General features: G+C 41.8%; 1 protein-coding gene across 2 annotated transcripts in view; it reads left to right on the top strand.

Moving 5' to 3' along the window:
* The window catches only part of ACE2 (angiotensin converting enzyme 2), a 97,063-nt gene that overhangs the window by 58,987 nt on the left and 15,819 nt on the right, over positions 1–22,257 (top strand). Inside the window, exons 7-15 of one of the 2 annotated variants that reach the window (XM_055086327.1) lie at positions 2,775–2,865; positions 3,299–3,442; positions 4,816–4,928; positions 7,838–7,943; positions 10,412–10,509; positions 13,395–13,564; positions 16,117–16,343; positions 19,201–19,345; positions 21,716–21,814. In XM_055086327.1, coding sequence (XP_054942302.1) covers positions 2,775–2,865; positions 3,299–3,442; positions 4,816–4,928; positions 7,838–7,943; positions 10,412–10,509; positions 13,395–13,564; positions 16,117–16,343; positions 19,201–19,345; positions 21,716–21,814 — 1,193 coding nt within the window. Of the gene's footprint in view, positions 1–2,774; positions 2,866–3,298; positions 3,443–4,815; positions 4,929–7,837; positions 7,944–10,411; positions 10,510–13,394; positions 13,565–16,116; positions 16,344–19,200; positions 19,346–21,715; positions 21,815–22,257 lie in introns of those variants that run through there. The other variant, XM_055086326.1, reaches the window with a different exon arrangement.

The following is a 22,257-nucleotide window of genomic DNA, read 5'->3' as shown; positions in this document are numbered from 1 at the left end:
CCACCCCTTTGATTCTTGACCCTCCTCTGCAACTTCTTTAACAAGTGGCTAAACCACCCCAGCTCAAACTACTTCAGGGATGGGCGACTCACTTCTTTCCAAGACGCCAGTTCCACATGTGGGTCCCTCTTAACTGATGGCAAGATACTCCCTCCATTGAGCATAAAGTGCTTTATCTCCACTTTGTACCGCCTTCTCGAGCCAAATTGCTCTCTCCCATAATGGTCTTTAAATAAAGGAAGGCAGGTCATTTTTTTTTTAAACTAGTTGAGTCTTTTCTTCTCTAGGCTAAACATCCTTCACTCTGTCGATTTTTCCTTATACGATGGTTTCAAGTTCCCTGACCAGTCCTAGTTGCTGGCTTCATTTTGTCAGTATCCCCGGACTGAACACAGCCCTCCGAGTGGGTTTGGGTCTGCGTGGAGGTGAGCGGGGGCACGACATCCTGGTCCTGTGCTTTACATCTACTGAGACAGTCCAGGATTACATTAGGCTTCTGTTTGCTTGCTTTGGTTTTTTGACAGTCACATTCCATGGTTGATTCATCTCAACATCACTGTCAAGAAAGTCTCCAAATCTCTTCCACCAATGTTGCTCCAAAAATGATACCTTTGAAAATTCTATTCTTATGTAGGTAGTTTGTCTAAATTCAAGAAAGCCTATATTCACCCCTGTTAAAATAAAAATCTCTCATCCTATCTCTCTAGCCCAGGAGTCAGCAAACTTTCTTTCTATAAAGGGAACGGTAGTAGATATTTTAGGTTTGTGGGCCATACTGTCTCTGTCCCGCTGAGCCAATCTGCTCTTATTGCGGGAAATCAGCCACAGCTAGCACAGAAACAAATGGGCGTGGCTGTGTTCCAGTAAAACTTTACAAAAACAGGCAGCAGACAGGATTTGGTCTGCAAATCATAATTTACAGACCCTTGATTTGATCTATTGAAGTATTTTTATCTAAGATTTGGCTATTTAACGTCAAAGTCTTTCTCAGCTGCTTGTCCTCTGGTACTGTGTTCTTATCTGCATCCGATAAAAAGAAAAATGCATGATAAGGGCAAAGATAAAACCATATGGCATGTGTCTTCCTACAAGTTGTTGTTTATTATTCTGCATTCTTTGGGGCCCATTATTCAAATGGTTATTAATCCACTTTATTTTATCCATTTCGCCCTTCCCCATCTTTTCCACAAGGACACCGTGTGAAACCTTGCCCGTTGCTCTGTTACAGTCTAGAGCTTGGTCTAGTCTAGATGGAAACTGGACATTGTATTTTTAAAAGATCCCCAGATAATTCTGATGTGCAGCCAGGATTAAAAATCACTGAAATGCGTGTAAGAAGAGCTTGAAGTGTTTGGGAGGAGGGGAGACTCAAGGATGCATGAATTCAATGGAGAGGAAGAAGGGGAGATGGAGAAAGCAGGTAGAGAAAGAGACCAGGAGGGGTTTTGTGCCATGGTAAGGGACTTAGGTTTATTCCTTTGGACTGTGGGATCTTGTTGAAGTTTTAAGCATGAGATCTGTTTCATGTTTTAGGATAATGGCTCTTGTAGTAGAGTGAAGGAATAACGGAAGAGAGAAATAGGAGAAGGAGAAACAGGGCCGTTCATCCAGTGCTTCTTAAATCATCTATGGGAGAGAACCAGTCCCTCCCTCCCTCCCTTCTTTCCTTCCTTCCTTCCTTCTTTCCTTCCTTCCTTCCTTTCTTCCTTCCTCCCTCCCTTCTTCCCTGTCTTTCTTTATTTCCAATCCATCGCAGATCAGTGCTTGGTTAATTTCATTGATCACATGCTTAGCTGTCATGGAAATAGCAAATGGTTTTTAAAAGTTTATAAACATTTATTCTCTCAATTCCTGTGCTTCTCATAGATGGGAAACAAACTATTTGCTGACTTGCACTGGTCCATGGACCATACTTTGAGTAGCACTGCTTTACTCTATTACCTTTATGTGCCTTTACCTACAGGGTAAAAGTTAAACTCTTCAGTAAGTCATAGAAGGCTGCTCATGATCTGCCCCTACTTCTCGCTCTATTCTCCCATCCTCCATGCCCCTCAATCAACACCACTACCCCAGTTTTCTCTCTCATGTCACCACTCCCTGAACATGCCTTGTCTTTCTCAACCTTCTTCTGTCTTGTAAGCTCTGTCCTCTACTTCCCTTCTCTACTTGACCAATTCCTACCTCTCTTCCAAGACACAGCTCTATTGTGCCCCCTCTTTGAAGCCATTCCTGAATCTCCAGGTTATTAATTTATCCACCCCCCCATGCTGCCACATCACTTTTTGGCGACAGTTATAGTACCTGTCACTCTATCGTGTAATCATTGGTCTCATGATTGTCTCACTGTCGCATGATTGTGGGGTCCTTGAGGACCAGTGACTTGTTCATGTCCTAATTGTCAGGGTGTAGGACATAGCAGAGGTTCAATAAATGTGCACTCAGTGAAGGCTGAACGGAACAAGAAATGCACTGCTCGGTGCGTGCGTGGGTGAGAAACATTCTTGGGATTTTGGTAGATCTGTTTTGTTTTGTTTTTTCAGTCACTCCACATATATTTATCATGTGCTTATAAGGCCCGTCTGTGCTAGTTGATGGTTGGAAAATTTAACTGACGTGTTCCAACCCTACGTGAAAGAAGATACTCAGCCAAGAAGATGTGAACTGCTGTATTTTGAGGCATAAAAAAATCACATGGTTGAAAGGACATCTCTACATTAGCCTTCTCTTTTGTACATCTTCCACTTTTAACATTGTTTATTATCTTTAATTTGCAGTTGAACACAATTCTAAATACAATGAGCACCATCTACAGTAGTGGGAAAGTTTTGGACCCAAATACACAGGAGTGCTTAGTACTTGAACCAGGTGGGCTATTAATTTTGAGCAGTGATTTAAAAATTTCCTTTTTTTATTCCAAGCTTTAAAAATGCGATTAACGTTAGATGACGACATTGTGCCTTTCAGATGGATCATCCAAAGAGGGGAAGATTCCAAATGTGTGTGTTTCAGCACACAGATGCTCTTTTAAGTTTTAACAAAACTGCACCGTAAATTCTGTCACACTCAAGTAATTTAATTAAATTAATAGTTCAACGATCTCAGTGGTTTATTTTCTCTGCAGAAATATTTTGAAACTGTAATAAGGGTGAGGAAGTGAATGAATCATGAGGTTTCATTGAACAACTTTATGACCTTGATGTCTGCCAGCCTTTTAATTCTTTAAATTTCATGTAAGTCTTTACAAATCAAAACTTTACAAATGCATGTTTATTTCCCTTTGGGTACTTTGCGATAATAGGTTTGGATGACATAATGGAAAACAGCGAAGACTACAGTCGGAGGCTCTGGGCTTGGGAAGCCTGGAGGGCTGAGGTCGGCAAGCAGCTGAGGCCATTATATGAAGAGTATGTGGTCCTGGAAAATGAGATGGCCAGAGCCAACAGTGAGTTTGCTGGGCTGGGGCGGTTCTGAAGCTCTCTACAGGGCTGCGGGGCTATTTCTCATGAATCACCAAGCCTGCCCTTTGATATAAGGGGTATTCCTAATTTAACGATCGCCTGCTGAACAATTAGGTTATGTGTCTCAAAGAGGAGACCACCAGGGAATAAGGAAAGGTGAATTGACATTCTACAGTTGAAAGGGCTCAAGAGTGAGACTAAGTTACCAGGCCTCAAACAAATCAGTTGTCTGGGAAGGGCTCAGGCCCCCAGGGGTTCCTGAGGTAGTCTGGGGGATTGATCAATTCTATTTACCAGAAAGGATGAGAGTCAGGGACACCATCTCTCCCCTAAACTCCCATCTGGCCACAGTTCATTCTCAAAGGTCATTTGTGTGTTTACGTCAGAGTGGTGTCCCAGAAAGAAACAAATCAGAGTAGTTTAGGCTGGAAACCTAACTATTCTCTGTAGTTGTAATTATAACTCAAATCACATGGTCATCAAAGTCTTAACATGGTGAGGAATTTCCATATCTCTTAACTTACCCTCCAGCCTGAAAAATGAGCCAAAGCCATGGCATTATGAATTAATTTATGCTCTGGGGTTGAGGAAGGAAAAAAATTTTTCATCTGTTCTTTCTAAATGTCTTTCACTACCACTTAAACTCATATTCTCAAGCCATAGGCAAGCTGGAGACAGGAGCCCATCGCCACATCCTTCCATCCAAATATTTACTTGTCTCCTCATCTTCCTGATCATCCATTGCCAATGTGCATGTAAAAATAAAAGTTGCTAAAATACAGTTACAAACTTTATTAAGTATTACCCTGACACAAGCTTACATTTCCTGATAACACGACACTACATGAAGCATACATACAATTTGCCAACAAACACAGGCCCACTGTGGCCGTGCCCAAGATGAGGTGGGTTAGATTTGAAAATATAAGGCCCTGAGCAAAATGAGAATTTAAAGATCCAATCACATGTTTTAAAGCTAAAGATGCAAATTGACCTATGGAGAGAGTAGAGACCCGGGGTTAGGAGACTCGGAGTGCGCCTCTGCTCCTCACCAGTTGTGTGACCTTGGACGAATCATTTAACCGGCCAAGAGCAGGCTGTTACCCTGCACCACGGGGATTATAATACTGTCTGTCTTGTAGAGTTTTTGTGCTTAGTAGATGAGATAATGAATTAAATTTTGGACCCATTAGCTAATGTTATTATTTATTTGCATCCTTTGAGTTGATATTTAGAAGGGCAATAAAAATGTGACAGGTTTGGGGAGTTTTTAACCTCCCAGGAAAGCTATTCTACGTATATTGTGCTTTATCTCTTTCTTTCCAGATGTTCTCATTTTTCTTCTTTTTAAAAACAGATTATGAGGACTATGGGGACTATTGGAGAGGGGATTATGAAGTGACGGGGGCAGGTGACTATGACTACAGCCGTGACCAGTTGATCACAGATGTGGAACGTACCTTCGCAGAGGTAACAAGGAACTGTCTGCAGAGACAGATGTAGGGCAGCGTGCAGGAAGAAGGGACAGGGACCAAAAGCATTCTGGCTTGTTCTTAACACACTGGCTGGTCGTTCCCAGGCCTCCGAGTTATGGAATATTAGAGCTTGAAAAGATTGTAAAGAATCACAGGGCAGCTGCTACAGATGATCGGAATTGCTCTGCTTTTCTCTCCCTTTTAGCCAGTGACCAGCGATTACCAACAGGAAGATTATGAGAAGGAAAGAGTATAGGAAGGAGTGGTCTTTTAGATCATAAGAAGGCATGGGTTTCAGGAGCTCTGTGGGGCCTGTGCTGTCTTCCTTTGTTAGCAGAGCCATAGGCTTTGCTTCCTTCCTCAGGACGCTTGATACTGTTGTTTCCTTATCTTTGGCTAAGGAAGACATTCTAGGGAAGGGAGAGTCCTATTAGAAGTGCCCCATAGACACCTCTCAATGTCTCCCTCTTCCTTCGTTTTGACCCCCACATCCCCATGCCTTCCAGCTTCTTAGGTGAAGCTGTTCTGTCACAGCCATAGCTGGGCAGAGCTATCAAAAACAGAAGTAGGACAAACACCCCCCCACCGGAAAAGAAATGGGCAAGAGATGTGAGTAAGTACATCATCAAAGAAATTACACAAATGGCAAATAAGCAAATAAAACGTTATTAGGGAAATGCACATTAAAACCGTGATTAAGAACCACCACAAATAGAGTTACCGTAGGATCCAGCGCTCCCACTCCGGGGCATATATCCGGAAAAAAGGAAAACACTGATTTGAAAGGATACATGCACCCCAATGTTCATAGCAGCACTGTTTACAATAGCCAAGACATGGAAGCAACCTAAGTGTCCATTGACAGATAAATGGAAAAAGAAGATGTGGTATATATATATATATATATACACAATGAAATATTACTCAGGCATAAAAATGAATGAAATAATGCCATTTGCAGCAACATGGATGGACCTAGAGATGATCATACTAAGTGAAGTCAGACAGAGAAAGACGAATATCATATGATATCACTTATATGTGGAATCTAAAAAGATGATACAGATGAACTTATCTACAAAACAGAAACAGACTCACAAACATATAAAACAAACTTATGGTTACCAGAGGGGAAGCGGGGGAGGGATAAATTAAGAGTTTGAGATTAACAGATACACACTACTAGATATAAAATAGATAAACAACAAGGTTCTACTGTATAGCACAGGGAACTATATTCAATATCTTGTAATAACCTCTAATGGAAAAGAATCTGAAAAATAATATATGTATGTATATGTGCATGTATATACATATATATACACACACACACACAACTGAATCACTTTGCTGTACACCTGAAACTAACACAACAGTGTAAATCAACTATACTTCAATTAAAAAAAAAAAACCCACTACATTCCCACCAGAATGGCTGTGATTAAAACAGACTGATGGGGAATTGGGGATTAACATATACACACTACTATATATAAAATAGATAAACAACAAGGACCTACTGTATAGTACATGGAACCATATTCAGTATCTTGTAATAACCTCTAATGGAAAAGAATCTGAAAAATAATATATGTATGTATATGTGCATGTATATACATATATATACACACACACACACAACTGAATCACTTTGCTGTACACCTGAAACTAACACAACAGTGTAAATCAACTACACTTCAATTAAAAAAAAAAACCCACTACATTCCCACCAGAATGGCTGTGATTAAAACAGACTGATGGGGACTTCCCTGGTGGTCCAGTGGGTAAGACTCCGCGCTCCCAATGCAGGGGGCCGGGGTTTGATCCCTGGTCGGGGAACTATATCCTGCATGCATGCCACGGTTAGGAGTCTGCATGCCGCAACTCAAGATCCCGCGTGCCACAACTAAGACCCGGCGCAGCCAAAATAAGGAAAAAAAAAAAAAAGAAAGAAAAACAGACTGACGGTACTAAGTGCTGCGGACAGAAATGTAAAATGGTACAGCCATTTTGGAAAATGGTTTGGCAATTTCTTAAAAAGTTAAGCACATACCTACCATATGACTAAGGTATTTCACTCTTAGCGATCTATGTGAAAGAAATGAAAACATATAGCCATACAAAGACTTATACACGAATGTTTATAGAGATATTACTCATAATAGCCCCAAACTGGAGACAACCTAGTCGTCCTTCAACTGATAAATTTTATCCTTAAGATACTAAATGAGACAAACTCTGATGTATTCATACAATGAAATGCTACTCAGTAATAAAAAGGAATGAACACTGATACATGCAACAACATGGATTAACCTAAAAAGCATTAAGCCAAGTGAAAGAAGCCAGACATGAAAGGTCCCATATTGTATGGTTTCATTTATAGGAAATGTGCAGAACAGGCAAAACGATAGAGAAAGAAATCAGTTCAGTGATCAACTGGGGCTGGGGGTGGGAATGGAGTTGACTGCAAATGGGTGCAAGGAAACTTCGGGGAATGTTGGAAATGTTCTAAAACTGAGCGGTAGTGATGGTTGTCCAACAGTATACTTTTATTAAAACTCACGAAACTATATATTTTAAAATGTGTGAATTTTATATGTAAATGATACTTCAGTTTAAAAATGAAGGAAGTAGGTAGCATCTTAGAAATGAATTTTTTTTTGCGTCTGCCTTCCTTTTGGGATCTGTATCCCTCCAGGTGTGTTCATTGCTTTATGCAGTGGAACTAGTCATCGTCGATATCTGGGAAGAATGAATGCTTTCAAACTCTCCAGAATATTTCAGAGGAGAAGAAATTAGAACTTAGGGAAATTCTACTTGTCTAAAGAAGCTCCTGTTTTTAGTGTTGGGGATTGGAAATAGGCTATTCTTGGTCTTAAACTCTCTTCCTGAGCTTTTCAGATTAAACCATTATATGAACAACTTCACGCTTATGTGAGGGCAAAGTTGATGGATGCCTACCCTTCCCGTATCAGTCCGACTGGATGCCTCCCTGCCCATTTGCTTGGTAAGAAACTCCAGGAATTCTTTGTGTACTTTGCTTTTTGTCATTTCCACCAATAAAGTTGTTTTTTTGGAGTGAGGCCCAACTTTTGAAAAATTCTGTGAATGAAGTTAGTGACCTTATAGAAATCACAGTTTGAAACAAGCACTGTCTTCAACAGAGAAGTCATTTTACATTGTTCTCTGTTGCATTACTTTATGCATAAAGAGTTATTATGTTGGCCACAATCCATAGGCTAAGGGGGTTATTTAAGATCACTAGAGAAATGAGAGTGGAAATGGGGAAAATAAGTTTTATTAATCAACTTGGTTGGCTAATCCTCGAGGTGGGATTTTAGCATCATATTGTCAGAGGAAAGAAGCTTGGTTGGCTGGGGGCGGTCAGGGGTGAGAGAAAGACTTTCTAGAATTAAGGTATAGCCTGAGGGAAAGCTTTGTTAAGTTCAGTGTTCAACTGCAACAGTTTCTTTTGCTGAAAAGTACTTGGTTTGGAATCATATGAGTAATGAATGAAGTCTTCATCATGAAGGAAGATGCCTAGCTTAGGAGGAGAATCAATCTTCCAAGAACTTTGGATCCTGCCATAGAGCTTTTGTAGACCATGCAAGACCTGGGGCCCTTTATTCAACCTCCTTATTCCCCCAGAGAGTGGTCATCCTCCCTCCCCTGTCCCTCACCCCAGAAGCTGAGGCCAAATAAAATATGTGTTTGAAAAGTTCATGTCCTGCATACATAGCATGCCTACTGTAGTCAAGCTAAGTTGCTGATAGCTGATTCTCCACAGCCAAGCCTCTCTCTGAGCAGGGGGGCATCTGGACAAAGGATCAGTGGAGACTTTTTCCTCTAAAGCAATATATAAATACTCTCTACAGTGTCTTTGGCAGGTGTTCTTTGGTAATTCACTTTCTGCTTAAACCTGTCTGGTGTCAGGTGGCTCCTTCCTTCCAACGTAAACTAACCTGAAGTCCTACCTTATGTGGAGGTGAATCAACACCCCTCTAATGCCTTCCATTCATTTTGCCTAATTCCACGCTATGAGGTTACCCAGAATATGTCCATTCTTCTTCCACAAGATGGCCTTCTAGAGATTTATAAACAACCATTGTCAAGGCACAGCATAGTACCTGGCACAAGAGTACGTACTCAGTATATTTTAGTGAGTATTATTGTTATCATCATGTATACACTCTTTTCTTCTTTTATGTTAAATATCCTACATAGATTTTTCAACCATTCTTTAAAATCTCACTTTTCTACTTGTTCTCCTTTGGACAAGCTATCCTTTGCTGATGTCCCTCTTCAAATAGCACGCTCAGAAGTGAACAGTTACTCCAGATGAAGTTTGACCAACATGGAGTAAAAATGGTGCTATGGTTTCCTTTGTTCTAGACACTGTCATTCTACTCACTTACCCTACAGTCACATTTGTGTTTTGGAAGCCACATCATACTGTTTGTTGGGTCCCTTTTGGTCTTTTACATGTGGGATATGTTTCAGCCTGATGTCACATATCACATATTTCTATAATAGATAGATGTTTCTTTAAAATTGAAGCATAGGACTTTACATTGATCTCTACTGAATTTTATCTTTTAAAACATGAGTTCATTGACATATTCTTTATGTAGTTATTTTTCCCCATTCCTTTGGTGCCAGGATTCTGGTCCTATCATGAGATTGATGTTTTTCTAGATCCATTTTTTTCCGTTTAGGGTTTCTGGCCTTGGAATTCAGTTTAACATTTGTTTGAGATGCTTGAAAAATCACCCAGTTAAGTGGATTCCTATAGTATAGTAATAAAAGTGGAACTTATTTACTGGTTAGTTAGCAGAGATTCCTGAATGACGATCCTATATGATCTCTCTCTTTTTTTTCTTTTCCATTATGGTTTATCACAGGATATTGAATATCGTTCCCTGTGCTCTACAGTAGGACCTTCTTGTTTATCCATTCTATATATAATAGTTTGTATTTGCTAACCCCAAACTCCCAATCCATCCCTGCCTCCCCCTCCATCCCCCTTGGCAACCACAAGTCTGTCTATATGATCTCTCTTGAATCCAATATCATAGATCACTAATAGTCTAATTTGTAGTATTTTGTCCCATGGATGAGGGACTATATAAATCTATTTCTAATCTGTAGTAGCTATGATGTCCCATGTATTTAATACATTGTGCCTTTGAATTGTAATTTGAAATGTGAGAAACAGGGATGATTCCCTAACAAGCTTTGCCTTGCCACATCATCTCCTGCCATTTTAACCTTTTAGAGGCGGTAAAAAAAGAAGGGAATGTTGAAAATATAAAATAAGGGAAGAGGAAAAGAGGTAGTGAAAGGAAGCACAGAAACTAGATTAAATCTAGAATACTCTGTGTCCTGTTTACCAATCCCACCTCATGCACTATGTAAAATCAGGCCTATACTTCTGTTGTCTTTGTCACGTATTAACGAAATCTTTTTTTTAAATAGGCGATATGTGGGGGAGATTTTGGACAAATCTGTACCCTTTGACAGTCCCCTTTGGAGAGAAATCGAGCATAGATGTTACCAAAGAAATGCGGAACCAGGTAGGAAGAAGACACCTTGAAAACAAAATCTAAATCCTCAACCTCATTTCTTTTAATGCCATCCTTCTCTTCTTGTCTTATGAAAACATGTAAATGAGAAAATTTTCAAGCTAATTTAAATTTATTTCTTATGTAGCTGTCTTTTCATGGAAAAGTAGTTTACAGTGTCAGTGACATCGAGTACCTTGAATAAGTATGGTATTGATCTTGCTGAGAGATATTAAAAGTGGAGATGGGGCTTCCCTGGTGGCGCAGTGGTTGAGAGTCCACCTGCCGATGCAGGGGACACGGGTTCGTGCCCCGGTCCGGGAGGATCCCAAATGCCGCGGAGCGGCTGGGCCCGTGAGCCATGGCCGCTGAGCCTGCGCGTCCGGAGCCTGTGCTCCGCAACGGGAGAGGCCACAGCAGTGAGAGGCCCGCGTACCGCAAAAGAAAAAGTAGAGATGACCTGAGTTTTCCATTAAGCAATAAGACGTGGAATTATCAACTGGTTGCCATAACTCTTTCTAAAGTTAGTCATTGCGATGGACCTAGAGTCCGTCATACAGAGTGAAGTAAGTCACAAAGAGAAAAACAAATACGGTAAGCTAACACGTATATATGGAATCTTTAAAAAAAAAATGGTTCTGAGGAACCTAGGGGCAGGACAGGAATAAAGATGCAGACGTAGAGAATGGGCTTGCGGACACGGGGAGGGAGAAGGGTAAGCTGGGACGAAGTGAGAGAGTGGCATGGACATATATACACTACCAAAGGTAAAGTAGATAGCTAGTGGGAAGCAGCCGCGTCGCACAGGGAGGTCAGCTCGGTGCTCTGTGACCACCTAGAGGGGTGGGATAGGGAGGATGGGAGGGAGACGCAAGAGGGAGGGGATATGGGGATATATGTATACGTATAGCTGATTCACTTTGTTATACAGCAGAAACTAACGCAACATTGTAAAGCAATTATACTCCAATAAAGATGTTAAAAAAAAGTTAGTCATTGCTAAGTAGTCAGTAATCTCTGTGAATAGTAAAAAGATATCGTTAGAAGATTTTTGCATATTAAAAATCATTATTGTTAAAACTATTACAAGAGTCTAAAATAGTTTTTAAATAACCTTTTTTTACCATCTTGGTATAATTGTTTAAATTCTCTATGTTCCCTTCCATTGATTAAATAATATTATAGTTATAATTGTGTATTTTTCTTTATTCAGTTAATAGCCTACATTTCTGGGTAGGATCCATAATCATACATCTATTGGCTGGGTAAAATTTCTTCAGATGGTTGCACCATGGTTTGCTATTTATGCACTGCTTGTTAACAGTTTTAAGTTTGTAAGCAGCAATGCAATGAACATCTTCACCTACGTAACATTCTCCTGGGAAAAGTCCATAGCAGAATGAAAACGTGAAGCTGCAAGGGCCCCTAAACTCCTGCAGCTGTTGTAGCCCCACTTTGCAGCTGAGCTGCAGCAGAGCCCCATAGCCTCTCTACGGTGTTTTCACACCCGCCATCTCTCCTAATGTTACGTTTACGACAAACCGATGGGACTGCCAGGACAGGTATTGTGATAGTTCCATGTTGTAGGTGAGGAAACTGAAGCTTGGGTAAATGATTTGTTCAAAGTCACAAAGACAGTCCGTGACAACTAAGGTTGGAACTGAGAACTCCTAATATTTCCAGCCTGGTTTGCTATCCATTCATTCGTCATTCAGCAGATGTTAACTGTGCTTGCCAGTCTGCACTGTTTTAGTATATGTTCATTCTCCTTAAGAATGCCATACTCACCAATAGCAATATTGACTGACATTAAGCCTTTAAAGGTCAAAGGAAATATTCATAGTGTCTGTTATATCCAGTTGCATATCCCCAAGGCTGACATAGGAGAAAAAACAAACTTGACTGGTCTTCAAGATGAAAGGAAGTTTTCTGTGTCACTACAAAGTGATTCATTAAATATCTGCCAATTATACAGACTTAGTTTGACTGATATGGGCCTTATCTCCAAAGAAGTCTTGGTCAGCTCCGGAGACACTGGTTCCCAGAAGAGTTTGCAGGCACCTTCTGCTGCCCCTCTCCAGTTCCAGAACATTCTGAAAGTTTAGATTCCCATACAGACTATGAAGCCAAGGCCCCCCTACCCGTCGGCTGCTGGGTCACATGTGGGCCTTCTTGGTTCCAAAATCACGCAACTTCGTGTCTGCTTTATTGTTTGTGTCTTCTGATGAGCCTAATGCCAGGGCCTTGCCCACTGAAGGAGATCAATCAAGGGTTGTGGTCTTGAGTTGAACAGTTTTTAGCAAAGAGAAGGTCATTATCGTTTGTGTTTATACTTGGAACATAAAGAATAAAGACAAAAAACTTCACACATAATCTCACCCCGTCTACTGTTAACATTTTAATGTATTTCCTCATTAAGATTATACCATATAAGTGGTTTATATATTTTACTTTTTCACTATTAAATTATTAAAAATATCAATAAAAATTCTTTATAAATCTAATTTATTTAGATTTTCCATTCCACAAAGGCATCATTATTTATTTAACCATTCTGGTGGTTGTTTCCACTTTTCCCTCTATTAAAAATCATTTTACACGTTGTACACCTTAAATTTACACAATATATCAAATTATTTCAATTGAAAAATAATAATAAAAGTCATTTTAAACGTAATTCTTCGCCCTAATTTCTGAGAATTTCCTAGGTTAGTTCCCTAGAGACAGAATTACTGAGACAAAGCGTATAAACGCTGTGAAAGCTGTCCATACATGTTGCCAAATTGCCTTCCAGAACAGTTATGCCTTTGTACATATCCAACAGAAAGAATGCCGTGATTTTAATGCTAGAATTAAATGCAGGCTTTTTTCTGCTTTTTTTTTTTTTTTTTTTCCAGTCCTGGGATGCAAAGAGGATATTCAAGGAGGCTGAGAAGTTCTTTGTGTCTATTGGCCTTCCTAATATGACTCAAGAATTCTGGGATAACTCCATGCTAACTGAGCCAGGCGATGGCCGGAAAGTGGTCTGCCACCCCACAGCGTGGGACCTGGGGAAGGGTGACTTCAGGTAGTGAGGCTGATGTTTACACAGCTGATACTAAAACGGGAGACAATGGAGGGATGAGGATAAATTTGGATTCCTTCTCTGCTTCTCTGAGCACAGAAGAGATGAATGAATTTTCCTTGAACGAAGGCTGGGAGTCCATGAGAGCACATCTGGGCTTTCCAAGGAAAAGGGGATTGTCAGCAGGCCCGAACGTGAACCTTTAGACAGTTTGCCTCATCTGAGATGATATGCACCCATTAGAGTTGTTGCATGGTCATGGGTATGGTGGTGCCCCCATTAGGAAAGGGTTGGCGCAAGATTTATGGAAGGTGGATATGTGAGTCAGGCATTGATCTGCACCTCCATTTCCCTCTTCTGAGTGAGCTAGGACAGGTGAATAGATAAGCTGGTCTGTGTCATTACGAGAAACACAGAGAACACTCCATGGGAATTGGAAGATAAGTGACCACACCTGGAATAGGGGTTTGGCTCAGACAGGGCTCTTCAGGTGGCATTTGAGTTGGGCTTGAAAGACAAGAAGGGTTTGGACAGACAGAGCTGGGAGGGACACCGGGCTGGGAGAACAGCAGGATCAGATGCAGAGAGGCAGGACCAGTGTTGTGTACTGGAGTCAGCAGGTTAGGCTAGAATAAAGGGCGTGTGAAGGAGGGTCTGTGTGAAATGGCAGAATGAGCGCAGGCTTCCTAATCCCAGCTGTGTCACTTAATGACTAGGCAACCTTGGGCAAGGTATTTAACCGTCTTGGGTTTCGGTTTCTTTATAAAGTGGAATCGTAATTCCCTGTTTGCAGGTTTGTGAGTGTCTTAGGTTGGGTTCCCTGGCTTGAGATGGAGATTCTTGTACACGTGTTTCACTGAGGGAGAGCTTGCAGGCGAAGGGAGGGTGAGGGAAGCAGGATGGGGCAGGGGAAAGAGTTAAGTAAGGATGTGGTCTCTGCTAGAGACTTGGCCTCAGCCTGATCCCACGGGGCTCTCTGGAGCATGATTTGTACCACAGAGTTGGTCACATCTTTTTTTTTTTTTTTTGGCCACATCTTGAGACAAGAGGACTGGCTTTTTGTACCCCATATTACTCAGTCATTGGCCGTGGACTGCCCCAGAGTATGGGGCCACATAACCTCCTGGTTGAGGCACCTCCCATTTAGCCAAAAACATTAAAGAAGGAAGCAGCTGTTGGCCAACAGCCAGGACTCAGACAACTGGGAGATGGGTGGATCTTTCTGGTAAAGCAGATCTAGGCAGGGCCCCAGCCGCATGCGCTAGAGTAGGGGTTGGTAGTCCTTTCCTATAAAGGGTCAGATAGTAAATAGTTTCTTTAGGCTTTGCAGGTCTCTGTTGCAACTACTCATCTCTGCCCTTGTGGCATGAAAGCAGCCACAGATAATACAGAAACAAATGGTTAGGGCTGTGTCCCAGTAAAGCCTGATCTCTCACAACAGGTGGCCAGCTGCAGGCCATAGCTCACCGACTCCAGTACTAGGGTGAGGTTGAAAAATGAGTAAGTGTATGTAAGCTTCCTAGCACAGGATCTTACACACAGTAGATATTAACCATATAATAGCTATTCTTATAATTGTGCCAAAAGAGTATAGAGAAAATCCAAGTTAGAGAAGGAGGTCATATTGGGGTGTATAAAGGAGGTTGAGTTTATTCCTGAGCGGCGGGAGTCCTTAAAGGATATTTATCAGGGAGAAGGCTACTGTAGTAGTATTGGCTCTTGCCAAGTTGAAAAGGACCAGCACCTAATTGCCAAATGCCATCCTTATACCATTGGGCCGCAACAGCATGGGGCAGCGTTGAGGAGTTGTCTTTGAAGTGCTGTTGTTCGCTGGTGTCTGCATCGTCATTCCTACTGGACTTCTTTGACTTCTCTCTCTGTCTCCTTTTCCTCTCTCCACCCTGTACATCCTGGGACCTCCTGGGGCTTTGTCCTTGGCCCTCTTTTCTTGCCGTCCTACACAGCTTCATGGGCCATCACATCCACTCCCTGACTTACATGCTAATGATTCCCAAATATCAATTTCTAGCCCTTTCTCCTACTACTACTATGTCCTGGCTGTACCAAACTGCTGGCTGTGTCCTGAATGCCACATTCTTTTCTGAAGCCATCCTCGCTGAGCACTTCTGGGAATGTCAGTCTCTTGTCCCTCCCTGCCACTTGCCTGGCAAACCCCTGCATGTCGATCAAGGTCCAGCTTGCTCATTGCATCCTGAGTTATGCCCTTCCCGGGGGCTCCATTTACTGATTGTTGTGCCCAAGGCCATGTCTACTGATCGCTTGTAGAGTACTTGCCTCAGGGTTTTTGTAGTAGACGACTCGGTTTATCTTCCTTTCTGTTAGTCTGTGACCAGGAGGACAAGATTCAGCCCTGCCCATCACTTTATATTGAGCACCTAGTACAGTTTCTAGGACGTACAAGATAGGTCCTCAAGAATCATTGGTGAATAAATCTTGGAAAGGTGATCCAGGCTATGGAAATCCCATATAACTCTATTGTGATGATTAACTGAAATTCAATGAGATTCATTTTAATCTTGCCCATTTTTGTTCAGGATCAAAATGTGCACAAAGGTGACGATGGATGACTTCCTGACAGCCCGTCACGAGATGGGGCACATCCAGTATGACATGGCGTATGCCACACAGCCCTATCTGCTCAGAAATGGAGCTAATGAAGGTTTCCATGAAGCTGTTGGGGAAATCATGTCACTTTCTGCAGCTACACCTCACTATTTGAAAGCCCTTGGTCTTCTGCCACCTGATTTTTATGAAGACAGTGGTACGGACACTTTTCATGGCCTGTTTTGGGTATTCTTTAGTCTGACATGGGCAAAGGTATTTATTGTCATGCATAGGATATATTTACTGTTTGCCATGTAAAATATAAGTTATTTATGGGTAACTGGAAATTGCTACTGGTTAAAAAAAATTTTTAAGTATATAGCATAATATGCCAGCTTCTGCTATTGTATCTTTGCAAAGGGCATAAGAGAAGTAACTAAGTGAATGGTCTTGGGACCCTAAGAACCATCTAACAGAAGCTTTTTAAAAAGATGCTAAAACAGGCCTACAGAACTGAAATGGCTTATCCAAGGCTACCCAGCTAATTAGTGTCAGAGTTCTGACTGAATCCCCTGGTTCTAGGTCAAAACCAAAACAGTGGAGCTGGAACAGATTCTAAAAACCATTTTGCAGAGGAAGCAAACTGAAGACATGAGAGGGAAGATAATTAACCCAAGGTCAAGAAGCAACATGGCAGAACCGGACCCAGAGCCCTAATCTATAACTTTTCCCATAATATTATGCAAAGCAAAGTGTAACTTGAAATTTGGGAGTTCTTAAGGAACAGGTGGTGGAATATCAAGATTGGAGGAGAATGAAACGTTTTGTTCATGTGGCTGAAGCATGAATTTGTCCCGTAACATCCCCTCAGATTCAGGCCATCCTTCAGCATCTTTGCCCGAGGCAGCCTGTTTCTCTTTGGATGGGTTGGACTTGATGGAACACAACAAATATTCAGGAGATCCAGATTTTTCTGTGAGGGCTCTTTCTGGTAAAAGGAGGACACTTAGAGCCGAATATGTTCTTCTTTCCCATGTATTTCTCTCCCCTCATTTTAGCAATTTGGGACATAAACATCAGCTCTGCCTACCAGTACGTTTAGTCGATGAGGTCAAGGTCATGAGCTCCATCCTTGTGTGGGCAATTCACTTTGCCTTGACTTCTGGCTCCAGACCTTGATGATCCCACAAGGGCCTGGGAGTAGGTCAGTGTAAAGCCATTATCATGACTGCAAAAGTTACTGTGAGCACAGACCCAGTGGGTAATAGACAAGTAGCAGCATCCTCCCATGAAGGGAGCAACAGAGGAAAGGGGGTTCACAGTAACCACACCTGTTTCCTAATTTTAAAGTATCATTCTCAAGTCAATTAACAGACCATTATTAGTTTTATCTTTTTTTTTTTTTTTTTTTTTTTTTGCTGTACGGGGGCCCCTCACTGTTGTGGCCTCCCCCCTTGCGGGGGGCAGGCTCCGCCACTGCGCCACCAGGGAAGCCCCTCTTTTTTTTTTTTTGCTGTACGCGGGCCCCTCACTGTTGTGGCCTCTCCCCTTGCGGAGCGCAGGCTCCGGACGCGCAGGCCCAGCGGCCACGGCTCACGGGCCCAGCCGCTCCGCGGCACGCGGGATCCTCCCGGACCGGGGCACGAACCCGCGTCCCCTGCATCGGCAGGCGGACTCCCAACCACTGCGCCACCAGGGAAGCCCAGTTTTTATCATTTTTTAATATTCCTTGACAGCAGTCAAAGATGGTTGAATCACTAAGACGGTACTAGGCATGGTGAAACCACTGATTTGAAAAACTCCTGCTTCTTTCCTTGGCTCTGGCCCTGATCTGTGAATGATGCTAAACAAAATAAGGTCCTTCACTCCTTCTCTCTCTCTCTCTCTCTCTCCTTCTCCCTCTCTTCTTCTTCCAAAAATATTTATTGAGCACTTACTATGTGTAAAGCATTTTAAAAGACACTAAATACGTTGGTGTGCCAAGTAGATAATATCCCTCTGCTTACATTCCAGTGAGCTTCATTTATGCACTAGATATGAGCTCCACTGCCTTTTTACATCACTAATAAAGGATAAATGAAATAACATAATTCGTTAAAGCATTTTAAACTCAGGTGAGGAAGATGTCAGTAAATTTAAAGTACATTGTACTTCTGATTATCCAGTGGATGGTTTCCTCTAGGGAGGCTCGTTTTTGTTGTTTTTTCCCCCTCCCTGGTTTACTGGCTTTTGGCCACATCTGTTTAATATTTGTTTATTTAGCAAAGACTCACAGAGGACATCATGTAGCAGACACCAGGCTAGGTATACAGTCTTGAATGAGAATTGACAGTCACTGCCTTCATGGAGCTTACAACAATAAACAGCGTGGGGCTTCCCTTGTGGCGCAGTGGTTGGGAATCCGCCTGCCAATGCAGGGGACACGGGTTCGAGCCCTGGTCTGGGAGGGTCCCACATGCTGCAGAGCAACGAAGCCCATGTGCCACCACTACTGAGCCTGCGCTCTAGGGCCCGTGAGCCACAACTACTGGAGCCTGTGAGCCACAACTACTGACGCCTGCGTGCCTAGAGCCCGCGCTCCGCGGCAGAGAGAAGCCACCGCAATGAGAAGCCCGCGCACTGCAACGAAGAGTAGCCCCCGCTCACCGCAACTAGAGAAAGCCCGCATGCAGCAAAGAAGAGCCAACGCAGCCAAAAATAAATAAATTAATTTTAAAAAAAACAAAAACAAAAACGATACACAGTATGACTAGGAAAGTAAATAAAATATCCCTAATTAGCTCTGATAAGAAGTACTTAAGGAAGGCAACTGAAACTAATAAAGAAAAAGGATTAGGGGTTCCTTGTGGATTTATTTAAGCTGATCTATCCAAGGCTTCACCCTACTCCAAATCCCTCGGCTGAAAAAACGAATATATACATATTATTATGTCCACTGTCAATATTTCTCATGTGATCATCCTTATAGTAAGTATATCTTGAGGAATAATATCTTGAAATTAGCAAATTATCTAATACAAAACATCCACTGTCACCCTCATCTTAATATTTATCCTTTCCCGTTTTATTTTCAGCAACAGAAATAAACTTCCTGCTCAAACAAGCACTTAAAATTGTTGGAACTCTACCGTTTACTTACATGTTAGAAAAGTGGAGGTGGATGGTCTTTAAGGGTGAAATACCCAAAGAGCAGTGGATGCAAAAGTGGTGGGAGATGAAGTAAGTCAATGAATATGCAATCAGTAAAATGTTTCCTCATGAGTTTGCTGTTTATTTAAAAGCATTTGGTTGGCCTGTATACACACACTCACATACACACACGGACATCATATACTTAGTACCAGTATCTGTATTTTATTGCCTGAGGGCTTCCTCTGGTCACTAGAACCCTCCTGTGGAGAAAAGACTGAGGCACTATGTGTGATGGGAATTGGTGGATAAGTACTTCAGCTCCCTCGCCTTCAGCGGGGAGAATTCTGAGGTGAGTGCTCTACATGGGATCCTAGAGTTCCTCAGTGGGAATAGGCTCCAGTTACCCACTGTGGTGACTTGCTTGATAACACACCTTTTGGGGGCTGCTTTCCTTTTCCTGTCTCACTTCCTCCTTTGCCTGTGTTTCCTGGGATCACGTCCCAGGGCCTGGTCTCAGGGTCTGTTTGGGTGAGAACCCACATGAGACAACTAGCCCTGGAGTTCTCAGAGAATTCTTCCTAGTCAGAATAACTGGGATTTCAGTGGCTAAATCCTGAAATCTAGTGATGTGGGGCTAAAGATGTGAAAATGAGAGAGAAGTGTATTCAGGCTAGGGAAATGCCATCACATACCACACACACACATACACACCACATTAAGTGCCTCCTTTTTATTTTTTAAGTCTCCATTTGGGAGCTTTCTCAGATAATGTTTCCTTGGCTCTGCCCCACCCCCCAGCAGGGTCAAGTGACATAATTTCTCATGCTCTATCTTAAGTACTGAGGCACCCATTAAACTGTGATATTATTTCGGAAGTGATCAATTTATTCATTTTTATTTTTGCTTTTGTCCATTCTTTGAAACAAAAATATTTACCCCACATTTTAGGTAAAGCACTGGGGAATCCGATGCTGATCATTTCTGGTGTTCTCCTCGACTTCAAAGAACTTGTAGTCTATGGAGGAATGCAGGAAATGAAACCACTGCAACGTGTTGGGTTGTGATGGGAGAATGTGGGCATCCATGAGCCTCCAAGGGGGGATCCAAAATCCTGGCTGATAGGTCAGATGAGGAGAGGCATCCAAATTGAGCTTTAAGAAAGATGTGGGATTTAACCAGGGGTATGTAGAGGGGAAGGGAGAGAATTCCAAGCTAGTGAGAGCCTGCTGCATTTGGGCAGCAGAGGGCGATTCCTTTCAATAGTTTCAGCGCTACCTCATTCATCACCGTATCCCAAGTGCCTTGCACAGTGCCTGGCACATGCAAGTATGAAATAAATGATGAAAGTATTACAGAAGAAGATGGAAGGAAGGAAGTTAGGAAAGAAGGAATGAATGAACGAACGAATGAGTGAAGGAGAAAAAGAAAGAAAGCTTCTCTCACCATCTATTAGGCTCCTGTCAATTATTTTTCTTTATTTTTCCTCTCTGTGGTGAAGATCTACCATTATAACATTCAGCCCCATATCCGTAAGTTGATGTCAGTGCCACTCTTCTGCCAAGATTCTCTCTGGTGACATAAACCCTCCTTGGGAGGGAGGAGGCAGCATCTGTAGTAGCTGTTGCTAGCATTTGAGTATTGCTGAAATTATGTCTATCATGATCCCACAATCAGAAAGGACGGATGTATTCACTTTAAACAATGCCAAATACATGGTTTTCCTACCTTTTTTTTCTGATCGAATTAATTTTTGATCCCTTTTAGTTTATTTCCAAAGGTACATGGAATCAGACCCTTAAAATGATTCATTAATGCATTAATTACTCTATGCATTCAGTGAATCCACGTGAAGTCTTTTCTTAGCATTGGCCATCATGTCTGGCACTGGAACTGTAAAGATGACCAAAACACAGCCCCGCCCACTAGGTGCTCAAGTCTCCAGGGCAAGAAGGAGCTGTATGTGAATAATTATAAAACAGAGAAATGGCAAAGGAGGCAGAGCTAGAGAAGGCCAAGGGAGCTGGAGGGTTCACTGTGCTGGCAGGTCGTTGGGATCAGGGGCAGGCCTCACAGAGGAGGGGACATTTGAGCTAGCCTCGAAGAATCAGTGAGATTTCAATTTTAGAAAATTCTGCCTACCAGGAGCCCATAAAATGTAGTGCCGGAGAGGAATTATTAGGACTTTCACTGTATGTTTTTGGCCACGCAATGCACTTTATTAAATTAGTATTTTGAAGGTACAGCTATTTTCCAGTGCTGTAGACTGGCTGAATTTTGAAAATAAAGAGACGACTACATGATGCACGTTATTCTGTAATTCTTTGCACTGTTTCAATTTCACCTGACAACCAATTTCAGTAGAAATGCCATTGGCTGATGACACTGCACTAATGGCACCATCCATACTTTCTCACGATGAGTGACCCAGAGCTAACGTATCTTCTTTTTTCCCCAAAGGCGAGAGATAGTCGGGGTGGTGGAGCCTCTGCCCCATGATGAAACATACTGTGACCCCGCGTGTCTGTTCCATGTTGCTGAAGATTACTCATTCATCCGGTAAATGACAGTTTTCTTCTGTTTCACTTCTAGGATTTGTGGACAGAGTGACAACTCTAATTTCTTTTTCTATCTCCATTTACCTTCCCCTTAGATCCTCAAAATAGATGATCAGTTTCAATTTGATTTAACTCAACACGATGTATTGAGTTAAATAAAACTTACATGAGATCTTTTCTCCCACCATCAGGGAATTTATAGTATCCTTGGGAGAAATAGAAATATATTTTTGTTTGTCTTCTTGTTACTGACAGAGTGCAGGGTGATTGTAATAGAGTATTTTTATTTATTTATTTTGAGTGACTAATATGGTTTTTTTTTTGAATTTTTGAATTTTATTTTATTTTTTATACAGCAGGTTCTTATTAGTCATCCATTTTATACACATCAATTTTGTTTATCTTCTCAAAGAACCAGCTTTTAGTTTTATTGATCTTTGCTAT

Source organism: Physeter macrocephalus, chromosome 7 (assembly GCF_002837175.3).
Source record: "Physeter macrocephalus isolate SW-GA chromosome 7, ASM283717v5, whole genome shotgun sequence".
In the NCBI taxonomy this organism is placed as follows: Eukaryota; Metazoa; Chordata; class Mammalia; order Artiodactyla; family Physeteridae; genus Physeter; species Physeter macrocephalus.
This window is presented reverse-complemented; position numbering and strand designations above follow the sequence as displayed.